Source organism: Mustelus asterias, unplaced genomic scaffold, assembly GCF_964213995.1.
Source record: "Mustelus asterias unplaced genomic scaffold, sMusAst1.hap1.1 HAP1_SCAFFOLD_42, whole genome shotgun sequence".
Classification (NCBI taxonomy): Eukaryota; Metazoa; Chordata; class Chondrichthyes; order Carcharhiniformes; family Triakidae; genus Mustelus; species Mustelus asterias.
In genome coordinates this window covers 66,290-85,829 of record NW_027590119.1, presented here as the reverse complement: position 1 = coordinate 85,829, position 19,540 = coordinate 66,290, and the positions used below count along the sequence as shown (strand labels likewise).

Here is a 19,540-nt window from a genome sequence, read left to right as displayed (position 1 = left end):
ATTGTCAATGTCAGGCTGGGGTTGTTCCCCTTGGAGCAAAGGAGGTTGAGGGGAGATTTGATAGAGGTGGACAAGTTTCTGACAGGTTTAGATAAGGTGGACAAAGAAAAGCTGTTCCCATTAGCTGATGGGACAAGGATGAGGGGGGTGCAGATTTTGGTTCAGAGATGCAGGGGGGGATGTGAGGAAGAATATTTTGATGCAGCGAATGGTAATGACCTGGAACTCGCTGCCTACGAGGGTGGAGGAAGTGGAGACAATAAACAATTACAAAGGAAATTGGATGAGCATTTGGGGGGCTTTCAAACAGAAATGCTGACTAAATATCTCTTAACTTCCAGCCTGGGCTCGATTCCCGGCTTGGGTCACTTGTGTGTGGAGTTTGCACATTCTCATCGTGTCTGCATGTGTTTCCTCCGGGTGCTCTGGTTTCCTCCCACAGTCCAAAGATGTGCAGGTTAGGTGGATTGGCCATGATAAATTGCCCCTTAGTGTTAGGGGGACCAGCTAAGGTAAATGCATGGGGTTATGGGGATAGGGCCTGGGTGGGATTGTGGTCTGTGCAGTCAATGGGCCAAATGGCCTCCTTCTGCACCGTCGGGATTCTATGATTCCTAACACCCTGTCACTCTGTGACCCGTGTGAAATTTAAAACCAGGTATTCGCAACAAGACTCAGAGGGTATCAGTCCACTGGAGGCAAAGTCATGAGACCGGCCAGTCCAGCAAAAAGAAACCCTCCGACCCTCCCCATTGACCAACTGTGAGAATGAACAAAACGCAGTCCTGGATGTAATTGAGAGCAGAAACAATAACAGCAGAATCCAACCCCGAATATCACTCATGAACGCGTTGGTGTCTCAGCAGGGCAAATGAAGCTCTGAATCCCTTCCCACACTGAGAGCAGGTAAAGGGCCTCTCCCCAGTGTGAACTCGCTGGTGTGTCCGCAGGTTGGATAACTGAGTGAATCCCTTCCCACACTGCGAGCAGGTTGCGAATACCTGGTTTTAAATTTCACAAGGATCACAGAGTGACCGGGTGTTAGGAATCATAGAACCCCGACGGTGCAGAAGGAGGCCATTCGGCCCATTGACTCTGCACAGACCACAATCCCACCCAGGCCCTATCCCCATAACCCCATGCATTTACCTTAGCTGGTCCCCCTGACACTAAGGTGCAATTTAGCGTGGCCAATCCACCTAACCTGGTTTCTCCCCGGTGTGAACTCGCTGGTGTCTCTGCAGGATGGATGAGTGACTGAATCCCTTCGCACACACATAGCAGGTGAACAGTCTCTCCCCAGTGTGACTGCGTCGATGAGTTTCCAGATCAGATGGGACTTTGAATCCCTTCCCATAGTCCCCACAGTTTCTCCATGGTGCGGGTGTCCTTGTGACTCTACAAGTTAAACAATCAGTTAAATCTCACACAGAACAGTCTCTCCCGCTGTGAATGCTGTTATATTTTTTCAGGCTGTGTAACTGGTGAAAGCTCTTTCCACACTCAGTGCACTGGAACACTCTCACTCGAGGGGGTGTTTGTGTCTCGGGGTTTTTCCAGCCACACTGATGTTTAAAATCTTTTGAAGCAGAAAGAACATGGAAACATTTCTCCTTCTAGAGTCAAAGGTCAATAATATTCCGGTCTTGTTTATATGATATATTATATTATTATGATTATATTATTCAGATTCTATGATTCCGATTTAAAAACAAATGAACTGTCTGCTGAAAGGGTGAACTTTTCTACAGAACCTAAAGGGGTGGGAAGTGAGCAGCAAAAACTTGGCACACAATTACATCACTTTACACAAGTTTAAAACAAAACAAATGATTTTAAACTTCATCTATTAATTTTTTTTGTTATATTCCTCAACCTATTTACTTTAATTTGATCAGTTTTTGTCAGGGATGGTAACTTCTGTTCTTTATAAACTGATCCACCTATTTTGTTTATTCGACATGGGCTCGGAGAATCAGAACCCAGACTTTATCATCCTTATCCTTTTTCTCCTTCTGCCACCACTCCCTCTGTTTTGCGGGAGGGTCGTGGGGATTCCAATCAGAACTAATCATTTTATCATAAAATACTGCAGATACTGGAATCTTAAAAATAACAGAAAATGCTGGAAAATCTCAGCAGGTCTGGCAGTATCTGTGGAGAGAGAATAGAGTCAATGTTTCGAGTCTGGATGACCCTTTATAAGAGCTTTTATGAAGTGTCATCCAGACTCGAAAGATTGGCTCTATTCTCTCATAATTTTAATTGATAAGTTTCTTGTTCTTAGTTTCCAAATGGCAGGTAAGAGACCTGTCCAGTCCCCACTTGAGCTCTGATTTTTCACTGGCCATGCTTGGGTAAGATTATAACCATTAGAATCTACTCTCAGAGATCTGCTTTTCAGTCCAGTGCTACTTGGAGTGTACCGTCACTTCACCGACTATCAGGTCACAAGTCCCTCACAGTTCTTATCACACATTTATGATAAAATAATTTAAACACACCTGAAAACGCTTCTTAACGTCTTAACCTCCCCCCGTTTGTTGATTCGTCAGACCCCTTTTTCACAGATTCCAGGTTTCTCAGCCACTGAACACCAGCCGGTCCTGCAATAATCTTATTGAATCTCTATAGTGCAGAAGTAGGCCATTCGGCCCATCAAGTCTGCACCAACCACAATCCCACCGACCCTATCTCCATAACCCCATGCATTTACCCCAGCTAGTCCCCCTGACACTAAGAGGCAACTTAGCATGCCCAATGCACTTAACCTGCACTTCTTTGGACTGTGGGAGGAAACCGGAGCACCCGGAGGAAACCTACACAGACATGGGGAGAACGTGCAAACTCCACACAGTGATCTAAGCTAGAAATCGAACCCGGGCCCCTGGCGCTGTGATGCAGCACTGGTAACGACTGTGCCACCGTGCTGCCCCAGTTAATTCTAACTCATTCTGAGTAAATATTCTCACCAGGTCCTCTGTTGGGGCCCTGCTAAGCAGCTTTAATGGTCCGTGATTGCAGAAACTGAGCAGTCACAGGAATGTGGTCAAGATAATCCAGTCCCATAATGCCTTACATTCAATCTACAGTCCTTCAATTATAACAGAATATGTGGCTGTATGTAGCTGCCTCGGCCGTGGTCAACCCCAACACTGCCTTCCTGAACTGCTACAATGCCTGAGGTGTAGGTACACCCACAGTGCTGTTAGGGAGGGATTTCCAGCTACACATTCCAGACTTTCACTAACTGTTGGTGGATACCAGATTGATATATTCCATTCTACCACACCCAAGTTGAGTTATTCCAATTCCTTTATTGTCCAGGACAATATATTCACAATAACTTAAAACAGAAATTAAACATTCCCATTTGATTTCAGGTATTAACATATTATGTTAGTTTGTCCTTCATTGTCGATGTCAGGCTGGGGTTGTTCCCCTTGGAGCAAAGCATGTTGAAGGGAGATTTGATAGAGGTGGACAAGATTCTGACTGGCTTACATAAGGTGGACAAAGAAAAGCTGTTCCCATTAGCTGATGGGACAAGGACGAGGGGGGTGCAGATTTATGGTTTTGGGTCAGAGATGCAGGGGGGGAAGTGAGGAAGAATATTTTGATGCAGCGAATGGTAATGACCTGGAACTCGCTGCCTACGAGGGTGGAGGAAGTGGAATCAATAAACAATTACAAAGGGAATTGGATGGGCATTTGGGGGGTTTCAAACAGAAATAGTGACTCTTAACTTCCTAACACCCTGTCACTCTGTGATCCGTGTGAAATTTGAAACCATGTATTCGCAACAAGACTCAAAGAGCATCAGCCCACAGGAGGCAATGTTGTGAGACCGGCCAGTCCAGCAGAAAGAAACCCTCTGACCCTCCCCATTGACCAACTGTGAGAATGAACAAAATGCAGTCCTGGATGTAACTGAGAGCAGAAACAATAACAGCAGAATCCAACCCCTGGAATCACTCGTGAACCCGTTGGTGTCTCAGCAGCTGGGATAAAAGACTGAATCTCTTCTCACACACAGAGCACGTGAACGGCCTCTCCCCAATGTGAATTCGCTGGTGTGTCAGCAGGCTGGATGAATCACAGAATCCCTTCCCACACTGAGAGCAGGTGAATGGCCTCTCCCCAGTATGAAATCGCTGGTGTCTCTGCAGGTGGGATGACTGAGTGAATCCCTCCCCACATCGAGAGCAGGTAAAGGGCCTCTCCCCAGTGTGAACTCGTTGGTGTTTCCGCAGGGTGGATGAACAAGCGAATCCCTTCCCACACTGAGAGCAGGTGAATGGTCTCTCCCCAGTGTGAACTCGCTGGTGTCTCTTCATGTTGGATGAGTGAGTGAATCCCTCCCCACACTGAGAGCAGGTGAATGGCCTCTCCCCAGTGTGGCTGCGCCGATGAGCTTCCAGCAGAGAGGGGGCTCTGTATCTCTTCCCACAGTCCCCACATTTCCATGGTTTCTCCATGGTGCAGGTGTCCTTGCCTCTCCCTTGGGTGGACAATCAGTTGAAGCCTCGTCCACACACAGAACACGTGTACAGACTCTCCCTGCTGTGAATGGTGTGATATTTATTCAGGCTGTGTGACTGGTTAAAGCTCTTTAGTCAGTGCACTGGAACACACTCACTCGAGTGTGGCAGTGTGTTGGTGCTTTTCCAGTCACACTGATGTTTGAAATCTTTTCAATTCAACAGACCGGACAATCATTTCTCCTTCGAGATTCAAAGTCCGATGATATTCAGCTCCCATGGAATATGACTCTGTCACGTCTAGACGTGACGTTTGAGATTTCGGCCTGTGATTCCTCTTTCAATATCCTGTAAAACAAGTTTATAAAAGTCATCAGTGTCAGTACAGGATAGAAATTCAGAACAGACAATTCTAGTTTCTATGGAACATTCTTTCCTATTTCAGTCCCAAAAAGCTGTAAATCTCCATCCCACACACTCTCCCTCCATTCTCACTCTGCTGTATCTAATATTCACCCTCCCAATTCTCCTGAAGGTGCTGATTGAGGCTGATTGACAGATCCATGCTCACTGCTTCCTGTCCTGGACACTGAGACCATAACAAATAGGAGCTGCAGTCGGCCATTTGGCTCATCGAGCCTTTTAAACTATTCAATGAGATAATTCGTTCATCTACCTCAGCATCATTCTCCCCACACTAAACCCATATCCCTTGATCTCCTCAATATCCAGAAACCAATCAATCTCTCTCTTGAAAGTAGTTGATGACTGAGGCTTCACTGTCCTCAGGGGTTGAGAATTCCAAATCTTCACCACATCCTTGAGTGAAGAAATCCCCTCACATCTTAGCTTTTGCTCCATCTTCTTGTCTGTTCCCCATAACTCTTGACACCCTTGTCAGTCAAAGATCTGTCTAACTGGAATATATTCAATGATCCTCAGCCTCCACTGGTCCCTGTGGAAGAGAAATCCAAAACCTCACAACCCTCTGAGGGAAGGGATGTCTGGAAATATATAACGTAGCTACAGTTCCATATTACAAGATATTCAGATCCCAACGAATATGACTCTGTCTAGATGTGACGGTTGAGATTTTTGCCTGCGATTCCTCGTTCAATATCCTGTGAAATGAGTTTGCAAAAGTCATCACAGTCAGAATAGGATAGAAATTCAGAGCAGACAATTCTAGTTTCTATGGAACATTCTTTCCTATTTCATTCCCAAAAAGTTGTAAATCTCCATCCATATCTATGGATTCTATTTACAAATGAAAGTGGATGGGCACTTGAAGGAAATAAACTTTCAGGAGAACGGGGATATAGAGTGGGAATGGGACTGGAATGTTATACAGAGAGTCAGCATGGACTCGAGTTGCCAAATGGATTCCTTCTGTGCTGTAATCATTTTATGACTGGACATGTATAACATCGCTACAGCCTTATATTACAACGCAAGAAATAATAATGAATGTATTTTTTTACAGAAACATAAATAATATATCTAATCTGGGTAGACATATCTCTGTCCTATATTAATGTACTGTACCACTTAAATGTCAGCCATCTCCTGGGGAAAGCTGCCCTTTAATTATGAACATGATGAAAAAGACCATCTTTTTCGCCAGACAAATAAATGTGTCAAGCTGAGGGAGCAAAGGATGTTCACCAGGCTGATTCAGGGAATCACAGGACTGATGTAGGAGGAGTGATTGACTAGGTTCGGATTGTTTTTGTTGGAGTTCATATGAATGAGGGGGAATCTCATAGAGACTTATAAAATTCTAACAGGTCGAGACAGGGTAGATGCAGGGAGGATGTTCCCGATGGAGTCCAGAACCGGGGGTCACAGTCTGAGGATTCAGGGGAGACTATTTAGGACGGAGGTGAGGAGACATTTCTTCACCCAAAGAGAGGTCACCCTGTGGAATTTATTACCACAGGAAGTAGTTGATGCCAAAACATTGAATGTATTCAAGAGGCGGCTGGATATAGCACTTGGGGCAAATGGGATCACAGGTTATGGGGAAAAAGCAGGATTAGGCTATTGAGTTGGATGATCAGCCATGGTTGTAATGAATGGCGGAGCAGGCTCGAAGGGCCAAATGGCCTCCTCCTGCTTCTACCTTCTATGTTTCTATATCAATGTCTTCAAGAGAGAGAGAGAGACCTGGGCCAACCTTTCCAGAGTCTGCAGCCTCCCTGGATTCACTTCCTTTCCCTTCAGTTGCTGCAAGTCCCCAATTTCCCCCAGAATGAGAAAAGAAATGGAAAGGGGGAGAAAAGAAAGTGTTTTACTCACAGATGTTGCCCTCTTTTAGGTCAAAACAAATAAACAAACTCAAGTTAAATCAGGACAAAGTAAAAGGGGCAGCTCCCCAAAAGGAGGAGGAACAGCCCGAACAAAAATCAAAGTACAAAGGAACCTTAAAAACATCAAATTAAAATGTGATTATTAGGGTCAATAACGCACCCCAACCCCTGCAGTGCCCAACGGGCACGGAAGGCGTCAATCGCGCCCGTGGACACCGCATGCTCCCTCTCCAGGGACACCCGGCCGCGAACGTAGCTGCGGTAGAGGGGAAAACAGTCAGGATGGACGGCCCCCTCGATCGCCCCGTGCCTGGACATGTAAATGGCGCGTTTCGCCAATCCCAGGAGCAGGTTCACGAGGAGGTCGCCATCCTGACCCCAACAAAAAGAGAGTGCAACCTAAGACACAAAACATAGACATGGTCCACGGACTCCACAAGGCCACAGAAGGGGCAAGCTTCATAGCCCGTGAACCAGTGAATCCTACGGTTGTGCGGAACTGCTGCATGCATCACCCTTCACCCCAGGTCCCCGATGTAATTGGGGCAATCCCTCCGTAGAGGGACCTCTACGGAAACAAGGCCTGCCAAGGTGTATCTGGGCGACAGGCGAGGAGGTGGTAGTGGAGGGTGTGCAGCAGCAACCCGCACAGGAGACGCCTCCGCGCGGTAGAAAAAGACACGGAGGTGGAGAGAATGTTTATCCTCCTACCCTGACCTTGACCCGGGAGCCGTAAAGGTTGGTGAGAGTCGTAGCGGACATGCCAAATTTCCTTAGTCTTCTGGGAAAGTTGGTGGGGCTTACTTATCTACAGTGTAATTTTTCGTTAGAGAGAAGAAGGTTAAGAGGTGACTTAATAGAAGCGTACAAGATGATCAGAGGATTAGATAGGGTGGACAGTGAGAGCCTTTTTCCTCGGATGGTGATATCTAGCACGAGGGGTCATAGCTTTAAATTGAGGGGTGATAGATATAGGACAGATGTCAGAGGTAGGTTCTTCACTCAGAGAGTAGTAAGGGCGTGGAATGCCCTGTCTACAGCAGTAGTGGACTCACCAACATTAAGGGCATTTAAATGGTCATTGGATAAACATATGGATGATATTGGAATAGTGTAGGTTAGATGGGCTTTGGATTGGTTTCACAGGCCGGCGCAACATTGAGGGCTGAAGGGCCTGTACTGCGCTGTAATGTTCTATGCTATCAGATCTGCAGAGATTTTCCAGCATTTTCTGTTTTTATTTCCCTTTCTTTTTCCTTCTCTGTCACCGCTCTGTCTCATCAATAAGACATTGGGACTCAAAGGGTTGATGCAGTTTGATGGACAAGTTGTCTCTATTCTGAACAATGGGGAACAAGCTCCTCCCACTCATTGACAACATTGCCCTCTACAAACTTGCACATGCGCACTGCTGCATATTGCCCCCAATAAAGGTGGCAAACGTTAACCCGACGAACATGAGGAGCTGCAGCCCTGCTCGGTACAAACTGGGTCCGGGAAGTTCTCTTCCGCGGTTTACGGTTTACACAACATGCTTACGCAGCGTTTCCACCCACCCGGGCGATCCATTGCTCTCTCCGTACCGCCAATCACCTCTAACAGATTTCCGAGCCCAAAACAAACGCCGTTTTCCATCGCCATTACTCACACTGCGCATGCTCGAGTTAAAGTCGGCCCCGCCCCTCGTTCGCTCCTATTGGTTGGAGGACCGACCGCTCCAGATCGGTCCTCCAGCACTGCCCCCTCTTCCCATTGGTCCGCGCTGCCGTCAATCAGCCGGGCATTGTGACGGTGACTTGCTGTTTGTCCAATAATCACAGTGACAGAGTCTCAGTGTAACAATGACACACACAGGCTCCAATACAATCAGAGTGGGGATGGAGCACAGAGACAACACAGCAAAGCACTGACTTACTCTGAGTGTAACAATGACACACACAGGCTCCAATACAATCAGAGTGGGGATGGAGCACAGAGACAACACAGCAAAGCACTGACTTACTCTGAGTGTAACAATGACACACACAGGCTCCAATACAATCAGAGTGGGGATGGAGCACAGAGACAACACAGCAAAGCACTGACTTACTCTGAGTGTGACAATGACACACACAGGCTCCAATACAATCAGAGTGGAGATGGAGCACAGAGACAACACAGCAAAGCACTGACTTCAAATCAGAAAATGCTGCAAAACCTCAGCAGGTCTGACAGCAACTGTGGAGAGGGATTCCAGACAACTCTTCAAGTCTGGATGACCCTTCATCATGGATTGGCTTGATTTACTTTGGATTGACTGACTCTGAGTGTGACAAACACAGTGTTTGTTCCAATAATAAGAGTCAAGCTGCAGTGTGTTAGTGAATACAGTATTGGATCTAATGTAATGATAGTACAGACGGTTTAGAATCCCTACAGTGCAGGAGGCCATTGAGTTTATACCAACAGTGATCCCACCCAGTCCACCCATGTAGATATCCTGCTAATCCCCGACACTAAGGGCCAATTTAGCATGGCCAATCAATCTAATCTGCACATTTTTGGAGTGTGGGAGGAAACAAGAGTACCTGGAGGTAACCCACACAGATACAGGGAGAATGTAGGTCGGTCCATGGGAGATGGACCCCCTTCCGGAGGAGCTCAGGCCTTTCACCTGTAGCAGGACCAACCGCCTCTGCTTGGGGGCCCATCTCTGCCCCGCCAAAGAATCCTGGCCGATGAACTGGCGGGAGCTGGAGGCCAAGGTCTCCGCCCACCTGAATCGCTGGACAGGACTGCTCCGAGTGCTGTCCTCCGGGGCGCGAGTTCTCGTCATAAACCAGTTGCTCGCCTCCATGCTGTGATACCGGCTGGTCCCTTTGACCCCTCCCCCTGGCTTTGTCACCAATCTCCAGAAAACCCTCCTGCGGTTCTTCTGGGACAACCGACTGCACTGGATCTCTGCCGCAGTTCTGCATCTCCCGCTTGCGGAGGGCAGTCACACAGGTGGCGACCTTCCGCCTTCAGACCCTGCAGAGGTACCTTTACGTTGAGTCTTCTTCACGATGGTGTGCCATGGCGACGTATTTCTTCCATCAGTTGCACGGCCTGAATTATGACGTGCAGCTCCTGCATATAAATCTGGGACGTTTCGACCGCCCTGCAGGAGTTGCCTGTCTTTTACTAGGACCTCCTCACTGTCTGGAACACGCTTGCCTCGTGACACAGCTCTCCCCCGTCGGGAGTAGCGGCTGTCGTGCGAGAGCCGCTGCTCAGGAATCCGCTCCTCCAGCTGTATAACTTCAGGTGGCTGGCAGAGAGGAGGGCTGTGGACGCCGGAGGGACCAGGATCGGGGATGTGCTGGATGGCAGAGGAGCAGGCTGGATGAACCCCCACATGCTGGCTGAGTGTGCGGGGGTGCCCATTTGGCACACGGCCAAAGCCATCCAAGATCTTAGGACGGTTGTGCTCGGCCCCGAATGTGCACATGGTCTCGAGGCGGCGCAGGCGTGTGGTGGGATCCCGCCTGAGCATTCCCCTGTTCAGACAGAATTCCACATTGGCCCAAAGCCTATGCCCCCCCTCCCGGAACAGGATGTGCCGCATCACGGAAATGTCCTCCGTGCCTTTTTCCACTGCGCGGAGGCATTTCCTGTGCGGGCTGCTGCTGCACACCTTCCACTACCGCCTCCTCGCCTGTCGCCCGGATACACCTTGGCGGGCCTTGCCGCCGGGCGGCCAAGATCCCCAGTGGAGGTACCTCTACGGAGGGATCTCCCTCAATTATCTTGGGGACCTGGGATGGAGGGTGATGCATGCAGCAGTTCCACACAACCGTACGTTTCACGGGCTCTCAAGTTTGCCCTTTCTGTGGCCTTGTGGAGTCCGTGGACCACGTCTACGTTTTGTGTCTTAGGCTGCACTCCCTTTTTGTTTTCCTGAAGAATCTTTTATTTATGTTTTGTTTGCACTTCAGTCCCATGTTCCTGATCTACGGACACCCGGTGCGGAGAGGGGAGGGTCGGGATGGCGACCTCTTCGTGAACCTGCTCCTGGGCCTGGTGAAAGGCGCCATTAACAGGTCCAGGCAGCAGGCGATCGAGGGGACCGTCCATCCTGACTGTCTGCCCCTCTACCGCGGGTACGTTCGTGGCCGGATGTCCCTGGAGAGGGAGCATGCGGTGTCCACGGGCGCAGTTGACGCCTTCCGCGGCCATTGGGCACCGCAGGAGCTGGGGTGCATTATAGACCCCGATAATCACATTTTGATTTGATGTTTTAAGTTTCCTTTGCACTTTGTTTCTGTTCGGGCTGTTCCCCCTCCTTTTGGGGAGCTGCCCCTTTTACTTTGTCCCTGAGTTAATTTGAGTTTGTTTATTTGGTTTGCCCTAAAAGAGGCACAGGGAAAATGTGCAGACTCCACACAGTCAGCTGAGGCACGAATTGAACCTAGGTTCCTGGCGCTGTGAGGCAGCAATGCTAACCACTGTGCTGCCAGGCTGCCTGTGTTTTGAGAAATCTCATTAAAATCTGGAACTCAGATGGGGATATGGGTTGGTGTTTGGTGGGAATCAGATTTACAGAATTTCAGAATGGATTCCTGTAATAGCAGCAATCCAATTGCTATATGTTGGTAAGACTGAGGGAAGTATTTAAAGTGGAGACCATCGGTGTGTTTAAAGGTCGTGATGGAATTTATGAACTGAGAAAATATGTGAGAGCAAAGAAATCAATCTCGAAAATTGTAGTCACTTCACGGTGTTCCAGGAGAAGTGGCGTCTGGTTGTGGAGATGTCAGGTTTTACACAGCACATGGTCATTCTGAATGGAGAATCTCTGAGTTGTACAATTCACATCATTCAGGGGCCAGATTGTCTGCTCAGAAAGAGGAAGGTTTCTGTGACACCAATGAAAAGCAACACACGGACTCACAGACACCCTCACACACACAGTCTCACACCCTGCAAATTATCTCCTGTCACTTTATTGTTTTTAGTCTTTTTGAAATAAATCCTGAATGAACTATAAAATCATACATAAGTACTTGTTGAGATTCCCCTGAAAGGCATCTATACTGTTCATTTCACTCCCTGTAGTTGTGATTTCCATATTCTCGCCACTCTTTGTGAAGAGAAATTTATCCTGGATTTCCGATTGGATTTCCCAGTGACTGTTTTATGTTGATTGTCTCCAGTTTCCCAGTAACTTCACTGCAGTGTTAATCTAAGCCTACTTGTGACTAATAAATAAACTTTACTTTTTGCTCTTCCCCACAAGAGGAAACACTATTTCTGTATCTAAGCATTTTATAAATTTGAGGACCTCTGCTCAGGTTACCCCTCAGCCTTCATTTCTCAAGAAAGAAGAACTAGCCTGTCAATCCTTTCCTGATAAAAAAACCACACACGTTTTGAAAATCATTTATGGGATGTGGGCATTGCGAGCTTGGCCAGCATTTATGGCTAATCCCTGATTACCCTTGAGAAGGTGGTGGTGAGCTGCCTTCTACATTAAAATCTCATCATTAAAATCTTCTCTGCACCCTTTCCAGTGCCTGGATAGGGATATTTTTTAATAATACGGTGACCAGAATGGTATGCAGTAGTCAGGAAGATTCTTGATCAGAGAGTCACAGATTTTCCCAAAGTGGTTTGAGCTTATCCATGGTTTTAAATTAGATTCTTAGGAAGCAACAATTTAAAAATGATGCATAATAAACAGGGGAAAAAAAAACAAGACCCATGGCAGGTGAGTAACCGAGGCCCCAGCACTGATCCTGCGTTACCCAAATAGTCACTGCCTGCCAGTTGGAAAAAGACCCGTTTAATCCTACTCTTTGTTTCCTGTCTGCCAGTCAGTTTTCTACCCATCTCAGTACAACAGCCCCAATCCCATGTGCTTTACTTTTTGTGAAAAGGTTGCCGAGTTGGCGGGCGACGGGAATCGGGTTCACATTATCGATCTCAGGACATAATCATCAACAACTTGTGTTTACACAGAGTGTTGTGGGGCTGGAGCAGGTTACTGAGATACTGAGGAACTTTTTAAAATTCATTTTTACGGAATGTAGACGTCACTTGCGGGGCCAGAATTTCTTGCCCATCCCTAACTGCCCTCCATTTCAGAGGGCATTTGAGAGTCAACCACATTGCTGGTCTGGAGTCACATGTAGGCCAGACCAGGTAAGGACGGCAGGTTTCCTTTTCTGAAGGACGTTACTGAACCAAATGGGTTTTTACGACAATTGACAATGGTTAAGGTTTGTCATTAGACTTTTAATCCAAGATTTTAATTGAATACAAATTTCACCATCGACTGTGGTGGGATTCGAACCTGGGTCCCCAGAGCCTTACCCTGAGTCCAGTGATAATTCCACTGTGCCGCTGCCTCCCCTATTCATCCAATTGTTATTGTTTATCTCAGGGCGCAGAAACAACAGAATCCAACTTTGCCGGTCACACATGAAGTCGTCTATGTTTCAGCAGGCTGTAATACTGATTAAATCCCTTCCCACACATGGAGCAGTTGAAAGGTTTTGCCCCAGTGTGAACTCGCTGGTGTCTCTGCAGGCGGGATGGATCAGTGAATCCCTTCCCACACAGGGAGCAGGTGAACGGTTCTGTCGCAGTGTGAACTCGCTGGTGTTTCAGCATATAGGATGAATCAGTGAATCCCTTCCCACACACAGAGCAGGTGAACGGCTTCTCCCCGGTGTGAATGCGTTGGTGTCTCAGCAGGCCAGATGACTGAGCGAATCCCTTTCCACACACAGAGCACAGGAACGGCCTCTCCCCGGTGTGAATGCATTTGTGTTTCAGCAGATCATCACTTCTTTTAAAGGTCTTATTGCATTCTGAGCATTGAAAAGGTCTCTTATCAGAGTGAATGTGTTGGTGTTGATTGCAGGAGGAAATCTGAGCAAATCTTTTGCCACAAATGGAGCAGGAGAACGGCTTCTCCCCGGTGTGAATGCGGCGGTGTCTCCGGAGGCTGGATGACTCCGTGAAAGCCTTCCCACACACGGAGCAGATGAATGCCTTCTCCCCGGTGTGAATAGGCCGGTGACTCAGCAGATGCTGCAAACAAGTAAATGTTTTCCCACACACAGGGCAAACGTATGGCCTCTCCCCAGTGTGAGTGCCCTGGTGTCTCAGCAGACTAATCCTTCTTTTGAAGGTCTTCTCACATTTAAAGCATTTAAAATGTCTCTTCTGAAAATGAATCTGTTGGTGAACGGTGCAGTGGGAGGACTGAGTGAATCTCTTCCCACACTGGGAGCAGCTGAATGGCCTGTCCTTGGTGTGAACTTGTTGGTGCTCAGTGAGATGCACTGAGTCGCTGAATGACTCCCCACAGTGAGAGCAGCTGAACGGTCTCTCGTGTGTGTGAAGGAGCTGGTGCTCTGCAAGGCGGGAGGACTGGCTGAACCTCTTCCCGCAGTGGGAGCAGCTGAACGGTCTCTCGTCAGTGTGAAGGAGCTGGTGTTGGGCCTGTTTCTCAGAGGTTTCAATGCTTTCCCCAGAGTCAGAGCTTTGAAGAGGCTTCTGAATAATGTGATCGAGTTGGTGAGCCAGCAGGTTGGACGAACACATGAATTTCTTCCCACACACGGAGCAGGTGAATGAACTCTCACTATTGCGAGCTCGCTGTCGTGTCAGCATGTTTTCCAGCTGTATCAATCCCTCCCCACAGGAGGAGCAAGGAAACAGATTCTCACCAGTTTCCAACTGAGATGGTCAATTAAATCCCTTCAGATGCACAAATCTTCAACTCCCAATGAATTGATTGACTCTGTCTGACGTGAGATTTGATTGTCCAGACTGCAAATCCTCCTCTTCTATTTCCTGCAAAATAAGTTTACAAAGAATTACGTGGCTGGCACGGTGGCACAGTGGGTAGTCCTCCTGCCTCACAGCACCAGGGACCTGGGTTCAATTCCGGCCGTGGTTACCTGTCTGTGTAGAGTTTACACAGTAAGGAGTTTAACAACACCAGGTTAAAGTCCAACAGGTTTATTTGGTAGCAAACGCCACTTGCTTTCGGAGCGCTGCTGTGTGGAGTTTGCATATTCTCCACTTGTTTGCGTGGGTTTCCTCCGGGTGCTCCGGTTTTCTCCCACAGTCCAAAGATATTCAGGTTAGGTGGACTGGCCATGCTAAATTATCCATTTTCCCCCCATGGTGTGTAGGTTAGGGAGATTAGTGGGGTAAATAAGTTGGGTTATGTTGTTGGGGCCTTGGTGGGATGCTCTGTCGGAGAGTTGACTTGATGGGCCAAATAGCCTCCTTCCGAACTGTGGAATTCTATGAATATATCTATCCTGGACTGACAGTGGTGACTTTTGTAAATTCCCTTTACAGGATAATGGAAAGAAGGATTTACAGCAAGAAAACACAAACGAAACATCACGTTGAGATCTGACAGTCACTCGGATCATTAGGAGCTGATTGTTATTATCTTTGAACAGGGAAGGAGAATTGTTTGTTCTGTCTGTGACAATACACAAACAGGCCATTTGGTTTATCGAGTCTACTGGAGTTTATCCTCCACATGAGTCTCCTCTCATTCTGATCACCACATCTCAGCTTTTCAGTTGATTTTTCCAATCCCTTTTCGCTCATAAGCTCATATATTTTCCTTTTGAAAGCATCTAAAGTATTTGTGTCAACCACTTCCAGTCGCAGTGAGTTCCAAATTCTAACAACTGTCTGAAGAAAGAAACATCTCCTATTTTCCTGTTTGATTTATTTGTTGTCTGTTCATGGTTCCCAGTAAAGGAAAAACCAACAAGTGGAAACATTCCATTCACATCTCCCTACTTATCCCATTCAGAAAGCCCATATCAGAAGAGACAACATTTTCTCTTGGTTTGAGCTTGTTGTGTGTAAATCCTCCCTTTCTAACCCCCTGTAAAAAAAAATATCCAAAATCCATCACGATAGAAAATCCAGGTACAACTAATTCAGAAAGCTATTATTTATTATGAGGGGAATGGAGTAAAAGCAGTGAAGTTATGTTTCAGTTGCACACGGTGAGTCTGTATCTGGAGCAATGTCTACATTATCGATTTCCTTATTTAAGGAAAAATATAAGTGCATTAGAAGAAGTTCATAGTAGGTTTAGTCGACTAACACCTGGAATAGGTGGATTGTCTGATGAGGAGCAGTGAGACAGTCTCTGCTCGAGTTTAGCTTCTGCTCGAGTTTAAAAGAGTAAGAGGCAACTTAACTTAAACCTTTCACATCCTGAAAGGTCTTGGATGTGGAGAGGAGTCATAGAGGTTTACAGCATGGAAACAGGCCCTTCAGCCCAACTTGTCCATGCCGCCCCTTTTTTTAACCCCGAAGCTAGTCCCAATTGCCCGCATTTGGCCCATATCCCTCTCTACCCATCTTACCCATGTAACTGTCTAAACGCTTTTCAAAAGACAAAACTGTACCCGCCTCTATACTACCTCTGGCAGTTTGTTCAAGACACTCACCACCCTCTGTATGAAAATATTGCCCCTCTCGACTCTTTTTATCTCTCCCCTTAAACCTATGATCTCTAGTTTTAGACTCCCCTACCTTTGGGAAAGAATATTGACTGTCTAGCTGATCTATGCCCCTCATTATTTTATAGACCTCTATAAGATCACCCCTATGCCTCCTGTGCTCCAGAAAAAAAAGTCCCAGTCTATCCAGTCTCGCCTTATAACCATCAAGTCCCGGTAGCATCCTAGTAAATCTTTTCTGCACTCTTTCTCATTTAATAACATCCTTTCTATAATAGGGTGACCAGAACTGCACACAGTATTCCAAGTATGGCCTTACCAATGTCTTGTACAACTTCAACAAGACGTCCCAACTCCTGTTTTCAATGTTCTGACCAATGAAACCAAGCATGCCGAATGCCTTCTTCACCACTCTGTCCACCTGTGACTCCACTTTCAAGGAGCTATGAATCTGTTCCCCTAGATCTCTTTGTTCTATAACTCTCCCCAATGCCCTACCATTAACTGAGTAAGTCCTGCCCTGGTTTGATCTACCAAAATGCATCACTTTGCATTTATCTAAATTAAACTCCATCTGGCATTCGTCAGCCCACTGGCCCAATTGATCAAGATTCCGTTGCAATCAGAGATAATCTTCTTCACTGTCCACTATGCCACAATCCTGGTGTCTGCAAACTTACGAACCATGCCTCCTAAATTCTCATCCACATCATTAATATAAATGATAAATAACAGTGGACGCAACACCAATCCCTGAGGCACACCGCTGGTCACAGGCCTCCACTTTGAAAAACAATCCTCTACAACCATCCTCTGTCTTCTGTCATGAAGGGGCAGTGTTCTGAAAGCTTGTGGCTTGTGCTACCAAATAAACCTGTTGGACTTTAACCTGGTGTTGTGAGACTTTTTCTGTCATCAAGCCAATTTTGTACCGATTTGGCCACCTCACCCTGGATCCCGAGAGATTTAACCTTATGCAACAACTTACCATGTGGTATCTTGTCAAAGGCCTTGCGAAAGGTCATGTAGAGAACATCAACTGCACTGCCCTCATCTACCTTCTTGGTTACTCCTTCAAAAAACTCAATCAAATTTGTGAGATATGATTTTCCACTCCAAAGCCATGCTGTCTCTAAATGCCACTCACATGACGATCTCTAATCAGTCCTTGTGTCTCTAAATGCCTGTAGATCCTGTCTCTCAAAATACCTTCTAAAAACTTGTTAGAAGTGTTGTTTACTCCATTGGGAGAATCTTGCGGTCACTATTTAAAAAACAGTGCTGCCCATAGAGACAGAGATGAGATGTTTTTCTCTCAGTGGGTTGTGACTCTTTGGATCTCCGTTCCTCAAAAGTGGAAGTAGAGCCTGATTTCAATTCGATATATCTCTTGGGGCTAAAGGGATATTATGGGGTGGGGTGTGGGATTAGGGTATTGAATTTGAGGATCAGCCATGACTATAATGAATGGCAGGGAATGCTCAAAGAGCTGAATAGTCTACTTCCGCTTCTATGTAAACATGAGGAGCCTGGGGCTGAAGTGTAACGAAAAGGCTATAAGACATCGGAGCAGAATTGGGCCACTCGGCCCACTGAGTCTGCTCCACCATTCAATCATGGCTGATATTTTTCTCATCCCCATTCTCCTGCCTTTTCCCCATAACCCCTGATCTGCTTATTAATCAACAACCTATCTATCTCTATCTTAAAGACACTCAATGACCTGGCCTCCACAGCCTTCTGCAACAGAGTTCCACAGATTGACCACTCTCTGGCTGAAGAAATTCCTCCTCATCTCTGTTTTAAAGGATCATCCCTTTAGTCTGAGGTTGTGCCCTCTGGTTCCAGTTTTTCCTACTCGTGGAAGCATCCTTTCCAGATCCACTCTGTCCAGGCCTCGCCGTATCCTGTAAGATTCAATAAATTCCTCCTCAACCTTCTAAACTCCAACGAGTACAAAAGCCGTGTAACCGCTTCATGTAAGTACTCTGGGATGCAACCTCTCACACTGAATATGTACATGACCCATAAACTTCTCTCGGCTGCAAACGTCAGGTGCAGCCTGGGAGTGGGTGAAGCTGTTTGAAAATCTATTGCTCATTGTTGGTTTGCTTTGGACCCGATGGGTGCATTAGGACCCGGTGGGAGCAGAAACACAAAGACCCGCCCACTCACGGTTGCGTCACCAAGACACCAACGCGTGCGCTCTGCTCCCCGCTGAATCAAGATGGCGGCCGTTAACCTGAGCTTCGTCTCGGGAAAAAGACCTGAAGCTGCAAACACGGGACCTACGGGCTCATATTCGAGGTTTGAGGCCTTCACCAGATATTTAGACACCCTCTCCGTCCATCCGCCGCTTCCATTGCTCCCTCTATGTTTCTGCATCCTTACCGGCTGCTGATGAGACAGAGGAACTTCTCTCCAGTTGCTGTCACCCACACTGCGAACGCCGTTGCTTACTGCGCATGTGCATCTCTCACATGCAAAGAATAGGGAACTCTTCCTATTGGTCCGGGCCCTCATTCAGTGCGATTGGTTGGAGGACCAGCCGCTCCCGCTCGGTCCTCCAGTCCCGCCCCTCATTCACTCCGATTGGTTGGGGGACCAGCCCCGCCCCCTCTTCCTATTGGTCCGGAGCTGCCGTCAATCAATCCCCGGGCATTGTGATGTGGAGCATGCGCAGTGTCATTGCTGTCCTTGGCGCTTGTTTGTCCCGGAGAAGCGGAGTCAGCGTTAGGCGGTGGCTGGGAGGATTTGGAAACACTTTGTGGATCCGCAAACCCTTCAGAATCATTGTCAGCTCCCTGGTTTGCAGCTGCGGGGCTTCTCCCTCCCTCCCTCCCGGGAACAGGCCCAGGTTAACGGCCCCATCCTGGCTCAGCCACTGGAGGATGGTTCACATCAGAGGATGGGGGAGGGGGACAATAAATAAGAGGTTACACTTTGGCCTCAAATCAATGAGGACTCTGATCTCTGGGAAGGAAGGAAACCCTGGGAGGTGGGCGGGGAGGATTCACAAACACCCGCTGGAGGCCCCAACACCCCCAATAAGAGCCATTGGTTTTATTCAGTCTGCAGACAGGAGCTGGAGAACTGAATCCATGATGTGAAGATGCCGGCGTCGACTGGGGTAAAGACAGTAAGAAGTTTAACAACACCAGGTTAAAGTCCAACAGGTTTATTTGGTCGCAAATGCCACTAGCTTTTGGAGCGCTGCCCCTTCGTCAGGTGGAGTGGAGAAATGCTCACAAACAGGGCATACAGAGACACAAACTCA

The 19,540-nt window shown here is 47.3% G+C and overlaps 2 protein-coding genes across 3 annotated transcripts; both read right to left on the bottom strand.

The window, feature by feature from the left end:
* Positions 1 to 3,299: 3,299 nt before the first annotated feature.
* On the bottom strand, positions 3,300 to 8,447 carry LOC144482759 (uncharacterized). The gene is made up of 2 exons (XM_078201598.1): positions 8,347 to 8,447; positions 3,300 to 4,829 (listed from the first exon to the last, which is right to left on the bottom strand). Exon 2 carries the CDS (start codon positions 4,476 to 4,478, stop codon positions 3,972 to 3,974), a length of 507 nt encoding a protein of 168 aa, XP_078057724.1. The 5' UTR covers positions 4,479 to 4,829; positions 8,347 to 8,447; the 3' UTR covers positions 3,300 to 3,971.
* Positions 8,448 to 12,932: 4,485 nt separating this feature from the next.
* On the bottom strand, positions 12,933 to 18,790 carry LOC144482751 (uncharacterized). 2 transcript variants are annotated; one of them, XM_078201588.1, is made up of 2 exons: positions 18,655 to 18,790; positions 12,933 to 14,614 (listed from the first exon to the last, which is right to left on the bottom strand). In XM_078201588.1, the coding sequence occupies exon 2, from the start codon at positions 14,429 to 14,431 to the stop codon at positions 13,226 to 13,228; it is 1,206 nt and encodes a 401-aa protein (XP_078057714.1). In that variant the 5' UTR covers positions 14,432 to 14,614; positions 18,655 to 18,790; the 3' UTR covers positions 12,933 to 13,225. The 2 variants fall into 2 exon arrangements, with proteins under 2 accessions (XP_078057714.1, XP_078057715.1); XM_078201589.1 differs by lacking the exon at positions 18,655 to 18,790 and adding an exon at positions 17,252 to 18,170.
* Between the last annotated feature and the right edge of the window lie 750 nt (positions 18,791 to 19,540).

Excerpts from the sequence above, each read along its gene's own strand:
- LOC144482751 (XM_078201588.1), bottom strand. The coding sequence starts at position 14,431 with ATGCTGACACGACAGCGAGCTCGCAATAGTGAGAGTTCATTCACCTGC.
- LOC144482759 (XM_078201598.1), bottom strand. The coding sequence starts at position 4,478 with ATGGAGAAACCATGGAAATGTGGGGACTGTGGGAAGAGATACAGAGCC.